The 24,602-nt window shown below is 38.8% G+C and overlaps 1 protein-coding gene across 1 annotated transcript in view; it reads left to right on the top strand.

Annotated features, from left to right (window-relative positions):
• LOC139687603 (putative fatty acyl-CoA reductase CG5065) overlaps window positions 1–24,602 on the top strand; it is a 49,300-nt gene that overhangs the window by 16,636 nt on the left and 8,062 nt on the right. Inside the window, exons 2-4 of the mRNA XM_071584825.1 lie at window positions 8,081–8,323; window positions 10,465–10,610; window positions 18,081–18,190. Coding sequence (XP_071440926.1) covers window positions 8,081–8,323; window positions 10,465–10,610; window positions 18,081–18,190 — 499 coding nt within the window. The remainder of the gene's footprint in view (window positions 1–8,080; window positions 8,324–10,464; window positions 10,611–18,080; window positions 18,191–24,602) is intronic.

Here is a 24,602-nt window from a genome sequence, read left to right on the forward strand (position 1 = left end):
CGAAATATCACGGTATGTGTAACCTAAGGTGTCCAACGCATGGTGTTTTAACATGTTATTAGAGCCGTTCACCAGCACATTAAAGGGATAGATAAATTATAGCCATTATTTCATATAAGATATATCTAAAGAACGTGAAAGAGAACCCGAAATGGGCGGATATCATCATCACTATAAGTTATCGATTCGGAGAATGATAACTGTAGGTGAACTTTCATTTCATTTTTTACACATCAGGTGTCACAATGTTTCCACTTTGTAAATTCGCGTTTTTTGTCAAAATCAAGTACTTAGGCAGCAAAGGGGGAATGTCTATTACTGAGATATTGCACTCTTCTCATTGCAAACAAAATAATTATCCAAAGTTCGCTTTTATTAAAAAATTTGCAAAATAAATTGCACAAGAGACCAAACGCTTTGTAATTTCGTTTTCCTAATTGCGGTTATACGAGTTTGGGGGTTAGTGGTACCTGGATCATTGAAGAGACATACAAACATACCTCATTTTTCACCCACCTCCATCTACATAGGTGGTGACCGATTTTCCTAGGAGTCTTACCTGTACATTTAAATAAGATCTAGATATGCCTGCATATTTGCTTAATAATGAATTATGACTCTAAGAATCATTTATTTTTCATTGGCTGACATTTAGAGATCCGGTTGAGTATAATAGAACGGATTTGTCATACTTTAATTAGTTGTGAGCTACGACCTTCATTTCGTTCGCAAATTTTCATACCATAAATCACGGATGAAAAAAAATCGCCAATGGTAATCGTTTTCCTGCAGATTCATATTTTGATTACCATGAAAATATGCAACGGGCCTAATAAAGATAGTCAATGGAACATAATTATCACCCATTCATTGTCAGAATCAGAATACAAACTGACACCATTAATCTAAATCGATGGCAGCTAAGAAGTACGTGTGAAACGTGATTCAAATGTTCTATCTGTTCATAAATTAACTGAATGATCTCGTTCTAATCGTTCATCTCTTGCTTCTTAAACTTTTTATAATTATTTAGTTGTCATTGCTATTTAACAATGTGAGAATGTGCGTTTCTTGTCATCGCGTTCTTATATAGACACGAACGATACATGCGATACAGTGAAGGTTATTAATGACCCAATCCGTCGTCATTTCTGCCATTGAAGGGGAAAATAGTACTTCTCATTCCACCTACGGAAAGACATTGAATTTTTTTGCCTATAATAACGTCCATCATTACATTTATTCACAAAACATCAGGAAAGAAATAAGCGGCAGACACTTCATAGGGTACCATTTGTTTCACACAGCAATAAGAATTCTTTGTAATGACTTTTTGGGACAACGAAAGAAGTCAACAAAGAAATACTTTTAACGATGTAATATAATTCACTAGGGTCCCATTTACGACCAATGTAAGTGTGATGAGAATCGGCACGCCCTTTAGTACGTCTTAAGAAAGTATTACGGAGAAGCAGGACTATTTTACCATGAGCTATGATAAAGTTGATATTAAAAAAATGAAAGCTCTACTTACTCAAAACTGTACGGGTCATATATTTTTAAACAATTAAAATAAGCAGGCACAAGGATTTGATCAATTATGCTGTCTCCTTGGACACTAAAACTGAAGGTCGATGCTTCATAATTATTCAGATTTCATAATTAAGAGTGGAAGGGTAATCAAAACACTATTAATAGATTACGAAGTATAGGTTACTAGAAGGAATTCTGCGATACATGTGCACACAGAGAGTGAATTTTTACCCCTAGTTTCAGTTTCCTAAACCTTTTTTCGAATGACTTTCTTTGGACCAAAAATATCAAGAAGATCCTGGATATATCAGGAAACCACTTTTTTTCTCAGATGATTCCATTGATTTAACCACGTGTATATTCTTCTTAAAAATTATTCCCCATAACTAAAAGCATTATTGCACTCAAGTCCTATTAATGCTATCTTTTGGCATCCGGTGTGACTTTCAGCCCAGATCTTAGAGGGAAAATTCAATACATTAAAAAAAGACACATAGCTTATGCTGTCTCCTTGGACATCTGATTTCCTCTGTAGCATTCCTCATTTAAGTTGACTAACCTCGCATATTTTGAAGTAACTTCATGTGATAATTTCAATTAATCTTGTTTCAAATGTTCACCTATCACATACCGTATAATAATACTATTGTTCAAAGACGATTTAATTAGGACAAGCATTCGCATGACAAAAGCTTACTACGTAAGCGATGAAGCTACTTCATTGGGATTCGGACTGGAATACACTCAAGAAAGATATCAAATGGATTTATCACGTGTATATCATTAAAAGCGATCAAAAAGCATTGGCAGTGTTGCCTTCGAGACGTTGCTGGAGAGAGATATTCACAGGCGGCCGAAATCATGTGCGTAGGAGATACCGGGACGCAATGTACATCAACTACTACAGTTAAGAATATCCAGCAAGCCGTCGCAAGGGCATTTGCCGGGGGTGTTGGGGCGCCATCCAAGTTTGTACAAACATGAGTTAATACACGCAATAGAAAATATATACTAGCTCATATTCGAAACGCACTTACACACACATGCATGCCTATATACACCACGCAATAATTGGATTCTCTGACTAACTCGTTAATTTTCAACCCATAAATAAAAACATTCGGGTGCTTGGGTTTGATTTTGTTATTATTTCATATCTTGCAAGAAAAGAACGATATCATGTGGAATGGAAGTATGACTAAATAGAAAATCAGATCTACATAATGAACATGTCATACGCTTGGTGATCATTGTACCGCATGGCACATGAGCACCCGAAGGTGCTGAAAGATTAAAGGTCCGCTCATGTTTGAGGTGAATACACATATGTATATTCTCTGCCAATACTATACCTTTCCAACGGAAAAATACTAGATATTATTCAGACAACTTCAGTTCGTATGGAGCAAACTGCACCTAGACTGGAAGGAAGCACGAGAAACCAAAAAAAATTTTCGATAATTCAAAAACCTGAAATTCTATATTTTAAACCCACATACATTAGGTGCAAGTACACTTGATTGCACAACGATATAGCGACCGAATTAACAACAGAGAAGTCAGACGGACATGAAATATGAGGTCGAAGTAACCGTTTTCATCAGATGAAATCAATGTTCAATTTAAAATAAACTTCGATTCCCGTGGAGGTGGAGAGCTTTACACTTAACATATTTTGGCTGTGGTCAATATATTATAATTAATAATATTCGGGTGGTTCATGAGAGCAACTGAGGGTAGAACAGATAGATTTGATATTTCTTATTTTCCACGAACGATAGGGGAACAGAATAATGTTGTCCGACCGTGTTAGCGGTAAAAATATTCGGGTAAAAATTAGCCTGTGTCTATACACCCCCTGCCACACACCCTACCGGCGGCATACAGGGTACTAAAATATACTAAAATAAATACCAAAAAACACAAAGAAACACCAACAGCGATTGACCTTCAAAAGCGTTGATTTGCAACACATTTCTTTTCGTGGATGGGAAGACATGAAAGGAAAACAAGGGGACAAAATTGAGAAGAAAATATCTACAAGCCACTATCAAAACATCTCCCAAAGTATCGATCGATTTATGAATGAGTGTTTCCTAAATGGGGACAGCTATTTCCTTTACGCTAACTTGAAATTAAAAGAAAACGTAGGCAACACAAAGTACACGTACGTATGAATTTGAAACAGAACTTGATCGTGCAGAAATACCTTCTTCCATGAGCCATTTAAGAAAATAAAAACAATTCACGACGAACAATATCATTCCGAAGTTATTTGCAGTGAATTCTTCGTCCTAGTTGCATTGGTCGAAAATACTTAGCGCAATAAAGAGTTGACTACGATAATTGTAACTAAAACAACTCTTTAATTCAAGCGATTTTGCAGTTTCTTATCTGTTTAATTTGATCGAAAATCCATCTAAGGTGAGCATATGTGGGTCCAAGAAACTTCGAGAGTGATAACCGTCAAGGCCAAGAGTTATGAACACAAAACCAAGGGAGGGACAGGGATTAATTTGAATTACCTGAATATATAAAATAGAAGACAAAAATATTTAGTACTTTATTTTATCATAAAACATTTTAATCGAAATTTCCCTTACTGTTGATCTTCAGTTCCGTCCTTTTTTTTACATTTGTATTTTTACTGCTATGAAACACTTTATTTAAAGGGCATTGACCGTAAATCAGAAAGCTATCTTGAGTCTTGAGTGACAACCACTGAAGGGACAATGTTTTTTAGGATAAATGGATCAGCTTAAAATCGGGAAGATATATTTTCTAAAAGCCGCCCTTTCAGTGACTGATAAAATTTTAAGACTTCTCGAGACAATGATAGATAATGATACGATAAGCATGAAAGAGCACTCATTTATTTCTTTCTCGACCTCGTAGTGCTCAAGTCAATACGCACATGATAATGCTACCAGGAAAAATTAACGCCTCAACCCGTGGTAAAAAATAATTTATGATAGTTTAAAAGCTCATAGGAACGCTTAAGTATTAAACATATTTAAAATACAAGTATGACAAATTAAATTGAGCACGGCATTTAAACTCCCACCAAGCTATACCGTACGATCCTACACAGGTGAAATACATTGCCATTGCAACTCTGCTCGCACGCATTGTTACCAGGAGAAAATTATGTATCTGATATTGTAATAGGAAGTCGTATTAGAAATAACCTGTCGCAATGATTATGGCGCGTTCGGATTTCGCAATTTCACATGCGGTATTGCGACATTCGTGTATTGAGGAAAATTACGGTAGGCACGAGCATTTTATTCATAGAGAATGGGGATTTCTCCATTGGTACTGGATATAATGAAATAAATTACGCCTACACGGGTAGTGTACTTAGCTACCTTGCGACAGAACTTAAAACATATAATACGTCCATTTGGTATCCATACACTGCATACATAATGAGGATTAATTTACTAAGTTCTCCTTCCTTCAATATTCATGAAACTTTTTATTGCAATATGTATATAATATTTTTTTCATTGCATGTACTTACTCTTATGTACTATATAAGAGGCCAGCGAACGTGGACAATTAGCTCCTAATAATATATAATGCGTGATGAATGATCAGTGGTAGACAAATTCATTTCATTGGCCTAAATAGTCAACATGCATATATTTACTTAATGACTGAATTGAGAAGAATGGAGAGCTAAAGTAAACTAATCTTAGGATTGAAATACTGTTGATGACGATCCATTTAAGACATTTTTTCAACTAATCAATCTGTACTTCATTTTTCATTTATAGCTAGCTTGCATTACCAGTAACACGATCCACTATTTGCGTAAAAATTTTGAATCTCATTTAAAATTAATTATTAGTCAGAATTAACTGCATATACTCAAACAATAAATATTCAAGTACCATTATAAATGTGCCATTCGTTTCGATAGAGGAAAATTTATGGCTGACAAATTAACTGGTTCACTCGATAAAGTGTTTTTAAGGCCTAGATTCGGCCGTACAGGATGCGTTCCAAAGATAATGCAATTGAATTTCTCGCACCGCTCCTAATAGTCGGAATGGGACCGAACCACTAGGAAGTAGGTGGGCGGGACGCTAAACTATACAGAAAAAAAATCGGTTTTAGTGCTCTATAAGCTTTGAAAGGGGTAGAACGTGAGTTATTGTAAACCTCTGCTCGCCAACCGGGTCACGAAAAGCCAAATGAGCGAAATTTTCAAGTGAACTTTTGCAATATATTGAAAATGAACCTGATTCTTGGGACAACGTCATCACTGTGGATGAAACCGGGGTTTTTTATTACGACCCAGAAACAAAACGCCAAAACTCTGAGTGGCACACCGACCAGTACCCCAAGCCCAAAAAAGTAAGAATGAGAAAATCAAAAGTGAAAACAATGCTCATTGTCTTTTTCGCCAGTAAATAAGTGGCCCATAAGGAGTTTGTTCCTTAAGGACAGACAGTTAATGCTACTTACTACGTGGACGTTGTGGAAAAACTACGAAAAAGGGTCTTCAGGACGAGAAAAGACATCTCCGCTACCTGGCAACTCTATCACGACAACGTGACTTGCAACAAAGCGCTACGAATCCACGAGTTCCTGGCCAACACTTGGTGCTAACACTGCCCCACCCTCCCTATACAAGGTGTGATCAAAAAAAGATCGGACTGATTTTATTTTGCGCAAACCGCTCAACGGATCGAAACGAGACACAGTGCGCCATCTAGCGACACATCTGACGACTGAAACGAGAGGTGTTGCGTTTGTTTACGTCGTAACGTTACGCAGCAGCAATGGTACGTGTCTTAACTTTTTCGTCGTCGCGTGCAACGTCAGCAATGAAGGAGCTAAAGGAACGGCGTGTGTGCGTGAAATTTTGTTTCAAACTTGGCAAAGGTGGTACGGAGACATTAGGAATGATTCAGCAAGCCTTTGTCAATGAAGCTTTGAGTCGAAGCCAGTTTTTTGACTGGTAGAGTCGTTTTAAATCGGACAGAACCTCGAAAGATGAAGTTTCGCGAACGGGGCGACCTTCCACTTCGACAGACCCCAACCATGTCAAATTGGTGAACGATTTGGTGCGGGCAAATCGCCATTTAGCTGTTAGTGAGATAGCCGAGGAAATGAACATTAGTTTTGGATCCTGTCAAAAAGGTTTGACAGACAATTTGGGCATGACGCGCGTCGTATCAAAATTCGTCCGGCGGGTGCTGGCTGGTGAACAGAGACAAAAACGTGTGGACATTTGTCAGGAACTCCGGGATCGAGTCAATGCCAACCCAGAGTTTCTTAAAGCCATCGTAACCGGTGACGAAACCTGGGTTTACGGTTATGATGTTGAGACAAAGGCCCAGTCTTCTCAGTGGAAAGATCCTCATTCTCCGCGGCCAAAAGGAGCTCGCATGTCCCAGTCCAACAGTCCAATGTGAAGGTCATGTTGGTGTGCTTCTTCGATTAGCAAGGGCTACTTCATTACGAATATGTCCATCAAGGTCAAATCGTCAACAAAGATTTCTACTTAAATGTTATGAAGAGGCTGAGGGTCGTAGTGAGCCGAAATAGGCCGGGCATGTGGAGAAACAATGCATGGCGTTTCCACTACAATAACGCGCCGGCTCACACGGCGCTGATCGTGACAGAGTTTTTCGCCAGAACCAGAACTTCCATGATCCCGTAGCCACCCTACCCTCCAGACGGGTTTCCATCAGACTTTTTTCCGTTTCTAAAGAGAATCAACCTTGAAAGGGGCCGATTTGACTAAATTGCGGACATTAAAACTAATTGTACGGCAGACCTGAAGAGCATCTCTACCATAGAGTACTTAGGCTTACCAGGCAGGGTTCGAGATCTAGAAGAAACGTTGGCAAAGGTGTGCCCTCAGCCAAGGCATGTACTTTGAGGGTGACAAGTTCGATTAAGCTGTATCCATCGAAATTTACAAGTTATAAAATCAGTCCTGTCTTTTTTAGATCACACCTTGTTATCCTGATGTCATCCCATCAGACTTCTTTTTGTTCCGTCGGATTGAGGCAGCCCAAAAGGAACCAGCTTTTCGTCAATAGAAGAGATCCAATCAGCCGTGACGAAGTCCTTGCGAGAGTTTCACGAAGAAGCCTTCCAGGGCGCGTACCGATCATGGCAGAGTCGCTCGAAAAAATGTGTAGTGCAAATATGTTCAATAGATTACTTAAAAAAATAAAAGCATTACTTTTGGAACGCACCCTTTACATCGCGGAATAATGTAACACTCTCGTGCGCATATTTTACGCGATGGATTCATTGGTATTGAAATTGCAAATAATTCTCATGCATCATATTCCATTATTAACACGTAAGATATTTAACATGCGGGACGGCATATAAAAGATGTGAATAACCAATATATTTGAGACCTCATTACTTAAAGGGTGCATAAATTTTCTCTTCCTTTCCCATTTGAGTCCGCCTAGGACTTTTCCATTATTACTCGAAACGAAGTCGTAGATATAACTCATGGAACATCACCCCGAAACCAGCTGACGTCTTTCGTTCGACCCCCTCTCCCATCTAGGCGTTCCGGGGTTGCTCCGAGGAATTGGCGTCCAAGGTGGTCGCCATGTCCGGGGACATCTCGCTTCCAGGGCTCGACCTCTCACCCGAGGACACCCAGAAGCTCATCGGCGCCGACATCACGGTCGCCTTCCACTCTGCTGCCACTGTTCGCTTCAACGAGCCCCTCAAGGGGGCCATCGAGAAAAACGTCGGCGGGACGCAAGCCATCATTGAACTCTGCAAGCAGTTTAAAGATATGAAGGTGGGTTCATTCGTTCATCATCTTACCACTGTAACCAAGTACTCCTCTCTTCTGCCAGTCCCTTAAGTTTACAATGATTGACCGCCCCAATTATTGCCGTTCCTGGGAGGAAACATTTGATAATTGGAATGCAATGGTCAACGAAGAAAGAGATAGTAGTGAGGTAGGAAACTACGGTTTAGGAGCAACGAATGTTCATGGGGAGAAAGAAATAGAGTTGCAGGAGAGAGGGTTTCATTATAACGAGCACCTAGTTTAAACAACACAGGAGGCATGCATGAAAAATGCCTGGGGGTTCAGGAAGATATCAGTTACGACTATATTATGGTGAAGAACAGATTTAGGACCAGCGCGATTAATTTACACAGTTTCCCGGGAACGGGTAAGGTTTCAGATCACAATTCACTAATAATTAAGAGTAGAGTCCGATTCAAAAAGCTTAAACCGAGAAGACGTTATATACAAAGGAATTTAGAAGCATTGCCTAGGACACAAGAAATGAGTATCAGCAGGCTGTAGAGAAAATTACGGACGAGGGCAGGGAGAAGAAAAAGGATAGAAGATACGTACGATAGAGGAAAAATGGGAACATTTCTAAATAGGTATTTCACAATCCGAAAACAGAACTATAGAAAGAGTAAAGATGAAAGGGACAAGGAAACCATGGATGACGAACGAGATGATATGAAAAATAGATGAGGGAAGTAAAAGTAATAATGTAAACACAGAGTTAGAAGTATAAAAAGTAAACGGAGGTGGGAAACAAACAGAGCGAAAGAAGCATGGTGGAAGACGCAAAGCGAGAATATGGCAAATTTATGAAGGCAGGGTGGACTTGGTGGGGCTGTACAGGCAGACGAAAGAACTGTCGGTAAAGAATAAGAGGAAATCCGTGTAATCAAAGATAAGTCAGGAAAATTATAAATCGAGCCAGGGAAGATTAATGAGTGATGGAAAGAACACATAGAAGAACTATATGGTAAACACATTACACCATCAACCTAAGGCATTGAAAGAGAATATGACGTAGATGAAAATGGCTTACTATACACGTAGACATACTTGATGGCAATATAGAAAGGGTATTACGGGCACTGTAATCAAATTAAACGTGGGGTATAGTGTAACATTCCCGCGGAGCTACTTTAGGGCTAAGGAAAACGTACAAGGAAATGTTTTAATAGACTAATTCGTAGCATTTATGAGGGAGGAATTTGGCCGGAAGATGTCGTCAGATCATTGTTACCCCCATCCCAAAAAAGGGAAAGGAAACCATGTGTGAGGACTCTAGACCAATAAGTTCGATTTCGCATGCTATTAAATCACAATCAGTCACGGGGTAGCAAGCATTCCCGAGTGCATTAGAAAGTCAGTGCGATAGGTACGGGATGAGAACCAACAGAAACAAAAAAATGCGTTTTCGAGAAAGAGGAAAGCTATTAAATATTAAATTAGGAGTTGTTAGGCGTAGATTAGAACTTTTTAAATGTAGATGTGGAGATGGATGAATAAGGTGAAGTGGACCGAAAGGAAAACAAATGAGAAAGTGTTTGACATGTTGGGGGAGGAGAGTTGGTTGTTGGGAGAAATTCATAGGAGGCAGGAAAGATGGATGCAGGACGTTTTTAATCGCGATTGTATGTTGAATATTGTGATAAAGGGGACAACGTTTGGCAAGCGAGGAAGGAGTAGGCACTCTCACGTAAAAGTCAAAACAAAATATCAAAACCCCTCGAGCTACGAACTAAATGACCACTAACTCTCATGACTCATAGCTTGCGACAGAGTTTAAGGAAAACTTGTTGGGAAGTGATTAAGGACACTAGTGAAACATTTACAAAGGTAAGTCACAGCGGCGCTACACAATATTTTCCGACCATGCCAAGATTTGGAGATGTAACGCGAATGATTTCAAAGATTTGATGTTCTTTCCCTTCGCCTATTTCCTTGAATTATTTCAATGAATTACCTCTCACTCTCCCAAGCCTCTAAACAGACCTATCTTAGCATTAACGAAAAAATCTGATCCGCTCTCAAGCTGACGACGAATTTTCTGTGTTCCCAAGGTTTCTCACAGTGTTGTTGAGTCGGTACCGTGTCATTAAAAAAAAATCAAAATAATTTCCCGATTGTCATTCCAGGTCTTGGTGTACGTGTCAACAGCTTACTCCAACTGCAACTTGCCGAAAGTTGAGGAAACCGTTTACGACTCCGCCATTCCGGCAGAGGGTTTCTTGCAGTGCGCAAGATGGATGAGTGAGAAGCAAATGGAAGCCTTGGCTCCCCAGTGAGTTTGAGTTTCAAATAACTCAGAAAGGGTTAACTTAGCATTTTCAATGTAATGCATTCGTCTCTTAACACACTCGTACCCAAAAATAACCCGACCCAAATTTATAAATACATATATTGAGCAATGCTACTCCTATTTTGCGCATTAAATTTCAGAAATACTGTGAAAACTATTAATCGAATCAGGATTAGTTTAGAACTCGTTTTAGTTAAACTTATTTGTTTGAAATCACCAACTTTTGTCCTTCCTCCACAACATTCTTTCTTTCCTTAATGATTCCTGTTCATTTTCTTACATTTCGAACGCCCAAGGAAATCTGTTACTGATTTTTGGCGTATTTTCGACTATGATTATATACTGACATAATATATAGCTCTGTATTTTTAACTGCGTACTCGACCTAGCGGGGGATGGGACGTGAAGGATAGAAACGTAAAAACAATCATTACACACAATTTTGTCGGTGAGGAAGTGTTTTTAAACCGGAAACTACGGCCAAGACGATCTGTGATTTTTAATGTGGATGGCAAGTAGGGTATGCGTTTCATATACTTAAAATGAGGGGTACGGCTGTCCTTTAGTAAATATACGACGTTTTTTGAAGCGCAGTTGCCGTCTGATGACATGAAAAATGGGCTGGAACTGTTTGTTGTCGTTAATACTAAAAGGGAGCTGATGACATGGTATGTTTTGCAACACGGCCGAAGTCAGGGATCAGACCCTGGATCTCCGCGGGAAGGAGTTGTGTGTAATAACAAGGATCTTGTCATCACTTCGGTGCAGTACACTGTTCTAATGTCTACCGCTGTCACCTGCTGCTCATTCCTATTCATCTTTTTATTGTTTATTCGCATTTCCTTACACACTCCTTTCCACAGTTTGCCTCCTTTAAACTGCTGTACCCTTCCTTCTCCAACGCACCATGTCTGCGCCAGTCTATGCTGAGTTGTGGCTAAGAAAATTCACTTTTTGCAGAAAAAGTAACAGTTCAGTACTTAATTCTTCGGCATCCATTTATCCCAGGGAGTAACACCAAATGATTTCACAGTAAACCTTCCGATGTCGAACATTCTTCCTTACATTCATCAGCCTTTACACACCCTGAGGTATGAATTTTCTGTTGCATTCACTCGGCTTCTACTCCTTACTCAGTACACCTATTTTCTTCATTTATACCAAGAGCAGCTCTCCTTTTTCATTCGAATGATTTTCCTATACTCTTCCTCCTAAAACCCTCGCGTGAACCGTTTACTTTAATCTTCACCAAATCCAACTAAAGCCTGGCTTTAGCCTCCCTCCAGAGTTAAGCCCTTAACCCCCTTTAATTTAAGCTAAACTCCGCCTCGTCGCCGTCTCCTATAAAGAATATGCCAACGCCACCACAAAAAATTTTCCACCGCCCGTACCGTCCGGTGACGTAGTAAACCTCTCCCCTACGGAACTCAGTAAGGACGAAATTCTGAAATTATCCAAAGGCCTCTATTCGTTCCCAATAAAAAAGCGCTCATGCCTAATGCCCTCAACTTCCGTCAAAACCTCCGATGTCACGCCCACAGGAGAGCATATGCTCCATCCAACACCACCACGCATCCTGCCCTGCATTAATTTCAATCATCATCTACTCACGTACCCAAATGTGCTCCATTTCAACCACCCCGATGATACTTTCATCTACGCAACTTCTCCCACAATCATCCGACCATTGATTCCTCAACTCAAATAAAATAGCTAACTATCTCTCCAATTTAAAACTTATAGAAAATCGATAGCTACCATCTGACCCCTGGATGATTTTTTCTCCGTCGGACCAAGGCTCAAGCATTGCGGTCATACACACCAGCAACTATGACGAGGAAGCACTCCGTCAGCTGAATGACATTTTAATAATTTATTATGTTATACGATTCGTGTACTATAATTTTATCAACTCCTTTCCCACGATCCCAATCTTGTAATTCAATCAGAAATATCTTCTTATCTCAGAACCCACGGACCTAGGAGAGGCTTACAAAATCTGATATTACCTATCTTCCTTCCCTAACCAATGTCTTACCCCTTTTACTTGCTTTTCAAAATACATAAACCGAACAACGCAGGCGGACCAATCATTTCAAATGTTAATTCAAACACAGGACGCATTTCTGCTTAAGTCGATTTCCATCTCAAACCCCTTGTTTCCACACTTCCTTACTTAATCAGCAATAAATCACCTCATAGAGAAACTTCAAAGTCTCAGACTTCCTATTCAAAGCAATGTCATTATGGATGAAATATGTCGAAGTAGCCTCCCAGTACACTTCTTTTCCCCAAAAGTGCTTATGCACTACAATATTATCTTTCTCAACGCCCGGCTCCCCACGTATCCTCCACCGATATTCCTAAGTTAACCGGCTTTGTGCTCATAAAAATGCCTTCTCCTTCAAAGGCAAGTTATTCCTGCAGATAGAAGGCACTAAATGGGCATGACAATGTCTCCCTTATATGCAAACACGTTTAGGGGCCTTCTGGATGAAAGGTTCCTCTCCTCACAGGTTTTGAAACCATTTTTTTTGGGTTTGCTTCATTGACGACGTATTTTTAATCTGGATTCACGACCCCGATTCATTCTCAAAAGCCATTTTATAAATCAAATCCTCTTCAACCTTCCAATTACCTCCTTCAGCTCTGGGACTCTTATCACGTTTTATATACCGAAACCTCTCTTAGCTCATCTCAAGTCCACTGTCCATCAACAGTATATCCATTTCAATAGTTTCCACACTCCACAAATTAAATGCACCATCTCCTATTCGCTCTGGACCTTTGCCTAATGTATTTTTAATACTGATTCATCACTCGACCTTACTATTCGGCACTTCCGTGTTACGTCTATGAAAGCATATATACTGTTGCTATGAGCAATCACCCTGTCATCTTCTGTCAACGTGCTGTGTCTACGGTTCCAGTATTGTAAGCTGAAACTACCTTTCTCAGTGTCCTATCCTTCCCTTCACTACTGTTTCTCTATTTTTCCTCTTCCACTTAATCACCATCCCAACACCCTTCCTTTATATTTTTGTACCCTTCCAATGATGAACGACTTTGATCCCACATCATCTTGGTTACGCCAGATTCGGAAATTTTCTCACAAACTCGCCCAATACACCTGCCATTCAGAATTTCTTTCGGCATGCATTGCATTGGGTATCATTCCCAATGGCTTATGCATTAAGTTCCCTATATCAGGCCTACCTTCCGTCCTGCACCCCAGTCTACATGCACTCAAGTTTCAACAGTCCTTTCTTTTCTGCACGTTCATCCGAGATCAATACAATGGCCTCATTCACAAATATCACAATTCCACACTTTCCCTCGTCAACATTCTTTCTCTCACTTCCCCACATCTCCTCCCGAATGTAAACCGAATCCTCAAATCGGCTCTCCGCTCCCTTGAGTTCCGACGCAGAAAAGCCTTAAACAAATTGTCCAATCTTTGCACTCCTCCAACGTGGATACACTGATTCTCTCCTCCATAAAAAAATACTTAAACATTCCTACACCCCCAAGCCTGCGTCAACCACAGACTCCCAGCCTCTCTCAATCTGTACTACCTACTTCCCAGGCATTCAGTCTCTCAAATCCATCCTCAAAGACCTATTCCCCATCCTCAAAAATCACAACACTTCCTCCAACCTTCTCCCCAATTGCCCCTCTGTCACCTTCAAACGTCCCGCCAACCTAGCAGATATCCTCAAATCCACCAGGCCACTCTCAAAATCCCCTAACACCCCCAGAGCCATACCCACTCCATGTCATCGAGCAAGATGCAAAACCTGCCCTATTTTCACCACTCCACCCCACTCCATCCCACCATTCAACTCTCTCCCACCCTTCCCCTATTCCTCTTGCACTTCCAAGAATGTTGTTTATCTTCTTACCTGTAAACTCTGCCCGTCCTTTTACATAGGCCAATGCCCCACACCACTTAACATTAGGATTAATAACCACCGCGCCTCGTGCAATCCCTCCTCCCCGTCCGCGGGTCTCCCCATCCCTAAACATGCTTCCCATCATAATACCCCCTTCAACAAGTGTTACAATGTTTCCGTCCTAGCGTCCCTTCCCACATCCGATAACCCTATAGAATTAAAAACCCTTGAATTGGCATTCATTTACATCTGTATGGCCTATCAGCATCCGGGCCTCAATGTCGTTCACTGATGGGAGTGGCCTAAAATTGTTACTTCCACCCCTTCCCTCTCCCTTTCCTCTCCCCAACCATTCCTTTCACCCCTCCTTCGCCTCCCGTTCTCCCCTTCCCCTGGCCCCCTTCCCTTTCTCTCGCACCCCTCACCTCAACAATTCCAGCAGTCATTACTTCTATATCTTCAGAGGAAGACGGATTGTTTCCGTCGAAATATCAAGAAAATACGTGTGAGTGTTCTCTTTTTTTGTGTTTCTATATTATGTGTTACTGTGTATTGTACTATATATATATACATATATATATACACACATATATATATATATATACACATATATATAATTATATATATATATCGATTATATAAGGCACTCACGAGATCAATATAGCATATAGACAGCACAATAGAGCACAAAAATAAAAATAAGAAACAATTAAAGGACACTCGCATTTCAGAAAGTTAAGCTTCCGGCCTTCAAGTCAGACTGTGTCCTTTCACGTGTTTTCTGTTGTGCCGTTCAAATGTAATATTGCTATCGTGAGTCTCGCTTCTATATCACCTATATTTGTGCGTGTATGTGTGCGCGTGTCCGTGCGCCTGCGGGAGCGCGTGTGTATTTAAACAGGTTCTAAAATAATTTGATAAAGATTGTCGGGAAACTCGTTTCGTATAAATACGATCGACAATTATTTTCGTTTCTGTTTAAATAACCTTATATACATACTCACACATATATATGTATATAAAAACACAGACGGTCGAGCGCCTGGGGATTTCCCCTTTCCCGATTACCTTGACCTCCCAAGGATGTAAGGAGACGCCTCTTCGCATTCATTCGTTCCTAGCTCCCAGTTTACCCCGAAGTGCCGCGTCCTCTTCCATTTTGACGTACCAAAAGCTGTACTTTGCACGTATATGCCTTGTCTTCTGTGTCATGTCCCATCATTAACTTCCTCTCTTTCATATTGGTCACATCTGCACGTCTACCTTTCATCCCTTTGCAAGTACCTATCGAGTAATAGATATCAAACATGTGAATGCCGCTCTCAATCTCGGAGCCGAGATGACCAAGTGGAACGTTAAAACAATAAAAAAAAGAGAAAAGGATTCACTTATCACATTTGGTTCTTGTTTGTGTACCTGTGTGCTCACGGTTTCACTTCCCTACTATTGACGAAAGTGGTCTAACCGATGAAACTAATAAACAAATTTTGAATAACATTTTCAAGATTCTCTAAGCTTTGGTAAATTCGTAATTTATCATTTTCCGTACCTCTGCTTCCATACAATTTTCCACGAGTGTTCATATATGTGCATACACGACTGTGTGAGCAGACCACAAATATATGCATGCCTCAGTACACATATGACATAGTTTCCATTACTTTTAATAAACCACTCCAGAATGCTCTTAATTGAAAAACGTAAATTGCGTAAAAAATTAGACGCGTGAATATCATAATGAAAACTTCTCATAACACGTGTTTTATTGGATGAAAATGGTAACGCAGTAATTCTAAATTCTATTTTTAGGCGTCATCTATAGTGGACATTAGCGTTTCTAGAGCCCCATATCTATCAATTGTAACTCTTACTGCAGAAAAAAGAATTAGGAAAAACCACCGTAAGGCAGCATTACTGGAATACCAAGGCAACATTACCAGAATAAAATCATAAGGATTGGAATAGCACACAGAAAACTAAGCACGGGTGAATCAACTCTTGTGGTCGAGGCATTTGCTATACACGTACAAGATACCCCTCGTGCACACATAAGATACCTATAATCCAATGCTTTAATAAGTTCAAACTTGATGAAAATTACGCCGTCTCTATACCTTGTGGCCATAACGCTTCCGGTAGATATAGCCAAACTACGATAGAGGTAAAACCATGATGATTAAGAAAGTGAAGTTAAAATGGTACTGGTCGAACCCTTCGCCTCATGATTACTGGAATAAATAATACTCGCAATATTCACGCAATACAATTTCCAAATAAGGAGCTGAAAATTGGCAACACGCATGGCAGTAAAAACACAGGGTAACAATATTATTTCTTAAAGAAAAATTCAAGACTTCTGTGTAACTATCTCTACTAAAAGTCATCAAAATTCTAGATATGTAAAATAAAATCTTAAAACATACATCTCTAAAAATGCCTGAAATTGGAAGTCAATATACAGCACCTCAATTTTAACTACAGAATACTAGTAAATAATTTTGTATTCTTTCTCAAGTATCATTGAGGCATAACGGAATTTGAATAAAATAAGGTACTTCATACGTCACTTCTCGCTAGTTCTGCATTCAATCAGGGATTCGATAACCACGATTAAAGCATACGATATATTTCGGCACTTGATTCATTATTATTTTCTTGAAAAATCATGAGAAATTTTCTTTTATGCAGTTGGATTACGCAATTAAACATTTTACTATGTCCACTGGAATTTCCACTATCCTACATCTGCAATTTCATAAAAAACAACAATAAAAAATGAATCTTTCCTATCCTATGAACTCTTGAAAATCTTTCTAGATTAACTGTATTTTTTTTTCAATTTTACCGGGTGAAAAATTAAGTATTAATTTCTTGGTAACAATAGACCCGAGGTCACAAAAATCACCCTCAATTTATTTAAATTTATATATTCTGGAATTTGTTTCAATCAATGCATCATATTTTGTTGGTTAGAAGCAAAACCGCGCTATTATTAGTGTCGTTTAAATGTTAAAAATTTATTAAGAACTATTTACAACAAAAAATAAAAGATCCCGGAAAAATTTATTTCATTAGATAGAATTCTATTTCCATATGCTACATATTTTCATACGGGTATTTGCAGGTATAACACCATCTTGTCATCATAGGCAACCCATAGCATTACTAAAAATAATCGTCGTTGCATATATAAATAACGACAACTGGAATTGTGAAAAATTATTTCCTAGGAAACTGGAATTTTCACAGGTTACACAGTAACAGGTCACAAGTTACCACTGTAACTATCACAGGCGCTTAACATGCCGCAACAGTCGTCTGATTCAAATCAGTACAAAATACAGACGTTCATTGCTAAAAAAAAAGGCTTTGTCATGCTCAATTTACTGCTGCTATAGTATTTTCGTCATGCCACACCTAAATTTCATATAAAACTGACCACACCACGCCTTACCTTCACTGACTATCCCACCCACACCCACAAGCTCATCAATCACGATTATTTCATTGCTGATTCTTTTCCCTTTCATATTGGCGAATGGCCGGTCGCGTGACACAGAGTGATGGGGAGCTGGCCCAACTCCTACACATTCAGCAAGTTCCTGGCCGAGAACCTGCTGAAGGCCGAATGCGGGCATTTTTCCGTGGCAATCTTCAGACCAACCATCGGTAAGAGGCTTGTTCCGGAATTTTATGACAGGGCAAAATGTGCAACTAAGGAACCCAAAGAGAGAAAAAACACACACCCAGGTCTGCTAGTCACGGCACAGCAGCCACTGAAGGTTGAGCGATTACTTGCAAATTTCTTTTGTACACACGCTAATGGCAAAAAAAACCCTGCTTTGGAGAAATCCACCACACCGCCCAAGGGCAAGGTTGAGAAAAACAACGAATATGCACTTCCAAAGACGAGATCAAACTAGTTTTTACCGGACAAAAGATTATTCATGTTTCAAATTTTATTTCAATAATTTTCCTCTGAGAAGCGGGTAGATGATAATTAATCCTCTTACTTCCGCGATAGGAAAAACTAATGAAGTTCAACTTATACTATTAAAAACTTTTTTATTCGATCCCAAAAGCTTCAATCGTCCTTCACCTTCAAATTATCCCTTGGTAATTATGCTCACTATTATTTCGAATCAAGACTGAAGATAATTACTACTTTTAAGGCCCAGTGCAAAGTAAATGTTAAAATTTTGCAGGGCAAACAATGGAATGAACAAAAGATAAGACTCCACCTTTCCAATTGCCACCCAAGTTTTCGCAAAGGAAATCTTTGGAATTAATTCACTTATTTTCTGAACTGCTCACGTTCCCATCAATCAGTGAGAGCTACACTAATGGAAGATAAGATTGCTAATCAGACATTTTATTAATGGACAGCAAAAAACTGATGTGCCAAAAAAACACGAACACATAGAAGTTCCAGAAAACAGAAAGAACGGGGCCGCAATACCGGTTATCCATCCATCCACCTAAATGGTTATCGGAGTTCTGGAAACAGAGGCTCTTGACTGAATGATTTGAAGAATGACTGAAAAGGAAAAATGATCGTAATAAAGTAATCACCTACACCATCAGTGATGGTGTCCTAAAAAACGTAAAATATATTGTTGCAGAGTCAATTGTATGCACACATCCAGCTTACAGGAGCGCCCTAAGTTCGCAATTTCGAATATACATGAGTATGCTGGAGTTAATGATCATGGAAAATATTTAAGACGAATTTTTGCGATTCGTGTGACAAAAACGTGGCAATAGATTCATAGCGCACACGGTATCGCTCTGGACGTCATTTTGCTTAAAGTTTGGCGTTTCTTAATCATTTTTCATTATGTATTCCTTCATTATTGTTTGAATTTTAACAATTAATCTAAAAACAAAAGTTAATGAACGAAAGAAAATAGAGGTATAAAAAGGATCGATGTTATTGAAATACTTCTATCCATTACTTATTATGAGGAAGAATTTTTTTAATGCGTTTGCTAAGGTTCATGCAAAATAGTTTTGAATCCATTATATATTTTCTGATGACTACAAAAAATGGGCATGAACGTTATCATGTTTTATTATATTTCCGCTACTTACTGCAATACAACCTAAATAATCTCACTCCTAAACCTACGAAATGTCATCTTTATGCATTCTCTCGACTATCTCAGTCCCGAACACCAATTTCTTCACGGAGAGCATTTGTGTGCCACAAGTTTTAACCAATGCAATACATTATTTGAAATGATATATGAATCTACTGAAAATTGTATCAAATTGTCTGCAGAGCCAAACCTAAACTTCATAAAGTGAAGGAAATACTAACGAGGAACAGCGAACGTAAATTTCATTTCGAAAGTATATTAAAATAATATAGGCAATCTCATTCAAATTTGTTCGCTCAAAATATACATAGCTAACTATTGGTAACTCATCTGATTATTTATTTCAATTAGTGCCACCTAATATTTACGAATATTATTATAACATTTCTGTTGCTACCATACGGCTATTTACTTGTTAGGGACTGCTACTATGATTCTTAAAGATAAACTGTATCAATTAACTCAGTAATAGTAGATATCTAAGCAGTCAGGATGCAATTCGGAACGACCTCCGACTGGATTAATAAAAATCGAGTCCGACAATATATAGTATACGTCATAGATTTCCAAATATCAAACCTCAATCAATTTCGTATTAAAAGTAAGGCATTGAAGTAATTTTAGCAATACGACATACAGCGAAAGCTTAAAATGGCTAATTCCATTCCAACCGAGAACCACTTTTCGAATGCTTACTAAAGAAGTGGGAGTAAACTACACGTCATGTACTTTGGAGGTGAAGGGCCGGGCACCGAATGGTAATATTCGATGAAATGATAAGAAACAACTCAAAATAAAAACACAATTTTAATGAGTGCCCTCGTTGGGAGTCCATCACTCAGGGACAGATACAGGATTCCTCAGAGAGAAAGGTCCTGGAATGTATGTGAACGTGTGAGATTTGGTCCCAAAATCATGCAAGTTCCGCCTCTGAAAAAATTAGATTTTTTACACATAATTAATGTCCTATGCAATACACTGCATTAAAATTTTCAGGGTAATTTGGAAAAATTAGCTTTATTCCAGGATCGGGAGAAAAGGGATCGTAAAGTTCGTAAAAAATTGATCAAGAATTATCACGTCCGAACCAACCAAAAACCATTGTACTTAGTATCAACTAAAAGGTTAGTCCGATAAATGAGGGAAGAGTTCCTCTTACCACACTCAATGGCGTGTGAATATCACACATTTATGAAGGGGGACTAATCTCCTTTCTTGTACCGCATGCGGTTCCCCAAGAGGACTTGATATGCGAAAATATCACTCAGCTTGGGTGAAACAGAAGCTGGGCGTCCTAAACCACCGGAAACAAAACCGGAGCCCTCTGGCGAGTAACTTGATTCTCCTCCCATTTAACTACCACATATATGAGCCCATGAAAACAGATTTAATTTTTGATGCAATATTACGTAAGCTTTCTCGAGCAGCGTCGTTTTTTAAGGCTCGAAAAGTTAAGTAGCTGAGGCATGAGGTCAAGCATGGGATTTGACAAGTGGATGCGGGGATGAATAGAAAAAATAAATTTTACTACAAGGAAAACAAACGATTAAATTACAGGCATGGTAGGAGAAGAGAGAAAATTGTTGGGATAAATTCTAAAAAAGCAGAACAAGTGAATACAGGAGATACTCAGAGGTAATGGGAGGCTGAAGATGATACACAGGGGGAAATGCAGGGAAAGCGAGTTGGGGGGAGGAAACTAATAAGTACTTCGGATGGAATCAAGGTAGGTAGAATGTATGCATTGGGGATGTGACGGTAGCTTGTCTGGTACCATTTAAAAAAGCAATACCCCTGCGGTGCTTTCAGAGGAATGGGTGGTAAAAGTGGGTAAATATTTTAAATATCGGACTCTGAAGTCTGCCCTTCGCACTCCAAGGTCAGCCTCATTGGCTAGGGCAAACGAATCACAAAGGAAAAGGTCAGTTTTTTAGCCTTTAAAACCTGCATTGAAAGCTGTCAACTTTCACCTCAGAAAATTTACAATGTGGGCCAGTATCAAAGTCAACTGGATCCAAAGTAATTACTGCGGAGGAAAAGAAGGAAGTTGCCAAAATTTAGTTTGCCATTGAGGCTTATTGCCATCGTGCATTACTGTCGTGACAAGCACGAAGGCAATAGGTGACTATGCTCAAACTCTAATGAAGCTTCCAAGGATATATACATAAAAAGAACGTCTTGATGGAACTCCTGCCGGAGCAATTGGTGCTACGCACTCATAAGCGACTTGTGTCGTGCTTCATATAGTTCAAACATTTTGTCACTAATGAAACCTACTGTGGGAAATCCATAAATCCTAATTCTGTATAGAAATAACGCCCTGAATTTATATTATATTATGATTTTGAAATATGTATAGGGGGCGTCCTATAAGTGCCCCAATTGACAACATAAAATGGAATCACTGAGCGTCGCATTTATGACTCGATTAAAAAAGAATTATAAAATGGCATTGAAAACGTTTTATTAAAATATATATTAAGAGGTGGATTTTTTTAGGGCGGCCGTGTCTCTGGCGTCGTGCGACACCTCTGGGAATATAAAGAAAATATGGTATTGTAGATATTTACTGAGAATGGTTCCTTAGAAAAGTGTATCTTAAGTTTAGATGCTTCCCTGGGACTTCGTCTCTCGAATGAGCCCTCAGTAATTAACTCCATTCTTACCAACCAATTCCCTCTTTGAAGTGCATCCATTCTACGAGGGCACGCACACCTACAAGAGCCTTCAGGCCACCAGGTACGTCGGGTTTAGATTCGAATGCCTCATGTTAAGTTTTGCTTTTTTATGCACACGCCCTTCCCTATCGGTAATGAAGATCCAGTGGAACAGGAAAGGGCATTAAGGTTTATCTTCGCCAGAAGTTACTCAAATTTGTCTCGAAAATTGTCTATTCTGCAGCAACACAAATACATACGTACTGACGATAAATTACGATAGTCTGAGTCTTGATTTAAACGGCCTTCATTATTGCAGTGACTATGTACTATAAAAGCAGGAATACATTTTTAAACCTGCCACTAATGGAATATTCAGGACGCAAACGGAAAAAGAGCCTCTTAATGGAACCCCTGTTGGACCAATTGATGGCACTCAAACGTTGAGAGCATTAAAAAATACTTTTTTTATTATGCGGTTCAAAGATTTTATCAGTTTAGAGAAACCTACTGCGACGGATCCTTGACTGTCAATTTTGATCAGCATTTATCTCCACCTATTGAATTTCAATGCCAATGCGGAAGAGCGAATGGGGTGTTCATTATTTGTTAGCCGCCTCTGCCACACAAAACGCAGTCACTCGACGTTCATGGCTTCAATTAATAAATACCATTCCTTTGAAATATAGCAATGCTACAGAATACACTACGCTCAGAAAGTGTCCTTGGAACTCAAACCCCAAAAAAATCATTGAAATCCACTGGTTATGGATGTAATTGGCAGGTTCCCCTCTCGAACGAGTTCGACGGCGAGCAGTGACTATACTACGCAGTCCCGTGGATTTCGGTGGAAATTGTGCGCGATCATTGTCATTGAAGATATTCTACCAATTAATAGTAGCTTTTTGATGGACTCTAACGACTACCATCATCTACTTTTTCGAGGTTTAGGACGTAAAAAAAGAACAACTCCGTCTCACGACTGGAATTAGTCGGAGCTTGTGTTACTGTGGAATAATTCACTTCCCGATGGTAATTACAGCAAGGTATTAATAATTCAGTATAAGTTCTTAGACAACCTATACCTACTACCGATAGGCTATCGAAATTAACTTCGGTAGCTTAGTGATTAATTCTTAAATATATTTTGAAAACCTAGTGTATTTTCATGGATTCCATTCCCACTATGAGCTTATTTTTTTACTTCTAAAAGCGTTTCGTAATATTTCACATATATACGTATACTACTTGATGAACTCTCCTATCAACTATTTTATAAACTCATTCTATTATTATACAGCCGTGTTCCTGGATTGCTAAGAAGCCGGAAAAAGTTAGAATAATTTAAGATGACTTACTTAAGTATAAGCTACATTCTAAAACTCGGAGAGCATCCCACTGAGCTTCTGAAACAAAATTTCGCTCTTTTTACCAGAGCTGTGACACACTATCTCGTCTTTCTTTGCATTAACATATGCTCTTCAGAATGTATTAATAATATTATCGCATTCATCGTATGTATTATTGGTCTAAAGACATAATATGCACATATTTTAATGAATATGATGAAAATTTAATTTGCATTCATAAGTAAAAGGAAATATCGGAATCTATGACAAATTGAGAGGACTGTAAGCTTTTAATATATCGCCTGCCAAAGGTGTATTGTTTTTTCTACCGATCCTCAGCAGCGTAATAATTTCATATCGGTTCATATCATTGATTAATTATATTTCAGTGAAACTAAGGCCACAAGTCAGACAGTCGAGATATATAATTTATTTCAGCATATGTACCCACACAAAAAATGTGCTTTTACATGGACTGAGCGAATTACTTTAAGGGCATATGCGAGAATAAAAACTTGCTGTCCCCGCTTACCTGCCTGTCTCAAGAATTCATTTTTCTAATAGCAATGAGGTGACCAACAATACCAATCCCACACACAAAAATGGCTTTAAACATACTACTACACTCATTATCATATAATGAAAGAAATGTCCATAATTCAAATTTATTTTGTAGAACAAAAATTGTAATATGCAATTTATGCATAAAATAAAATTTAGCATAAATCCATATAAACTGAATTTCGTGGCACAAGGGAGAAATCCAAATTTAAAGTAATCCCTTTAACCGTAGATAATAGATTTTTTAACTTAATAAATACTCAGCAATGAATTATGAGGCCACAAATAAGCACTCCAAATATAAACATAATTGTTGGTATTCTACTTCCCGGCCTCTCCTAAGATACCATACCTGATGAACTCCTATTTTCATAAATAACTTAGCTTCACTCTTTCTCAAGAACTTCATTTTCTT

This window comes from Hetaerina americana, unplaced genomic scaffold (assembly GCF_022747635.1).
Source record: "Hetaerina americana unplaced genomic scaffold, ioHetAmer1.1.p SCAF_2, whole genome shotgun sequence".
Taxonomy (NCBI): domain Eukaryota; kingdom Metazoa; phylum Arthropoda; class Insecta; order Odonata; family Calopterygidae; genus Hetaerina; species Hetaerina americana.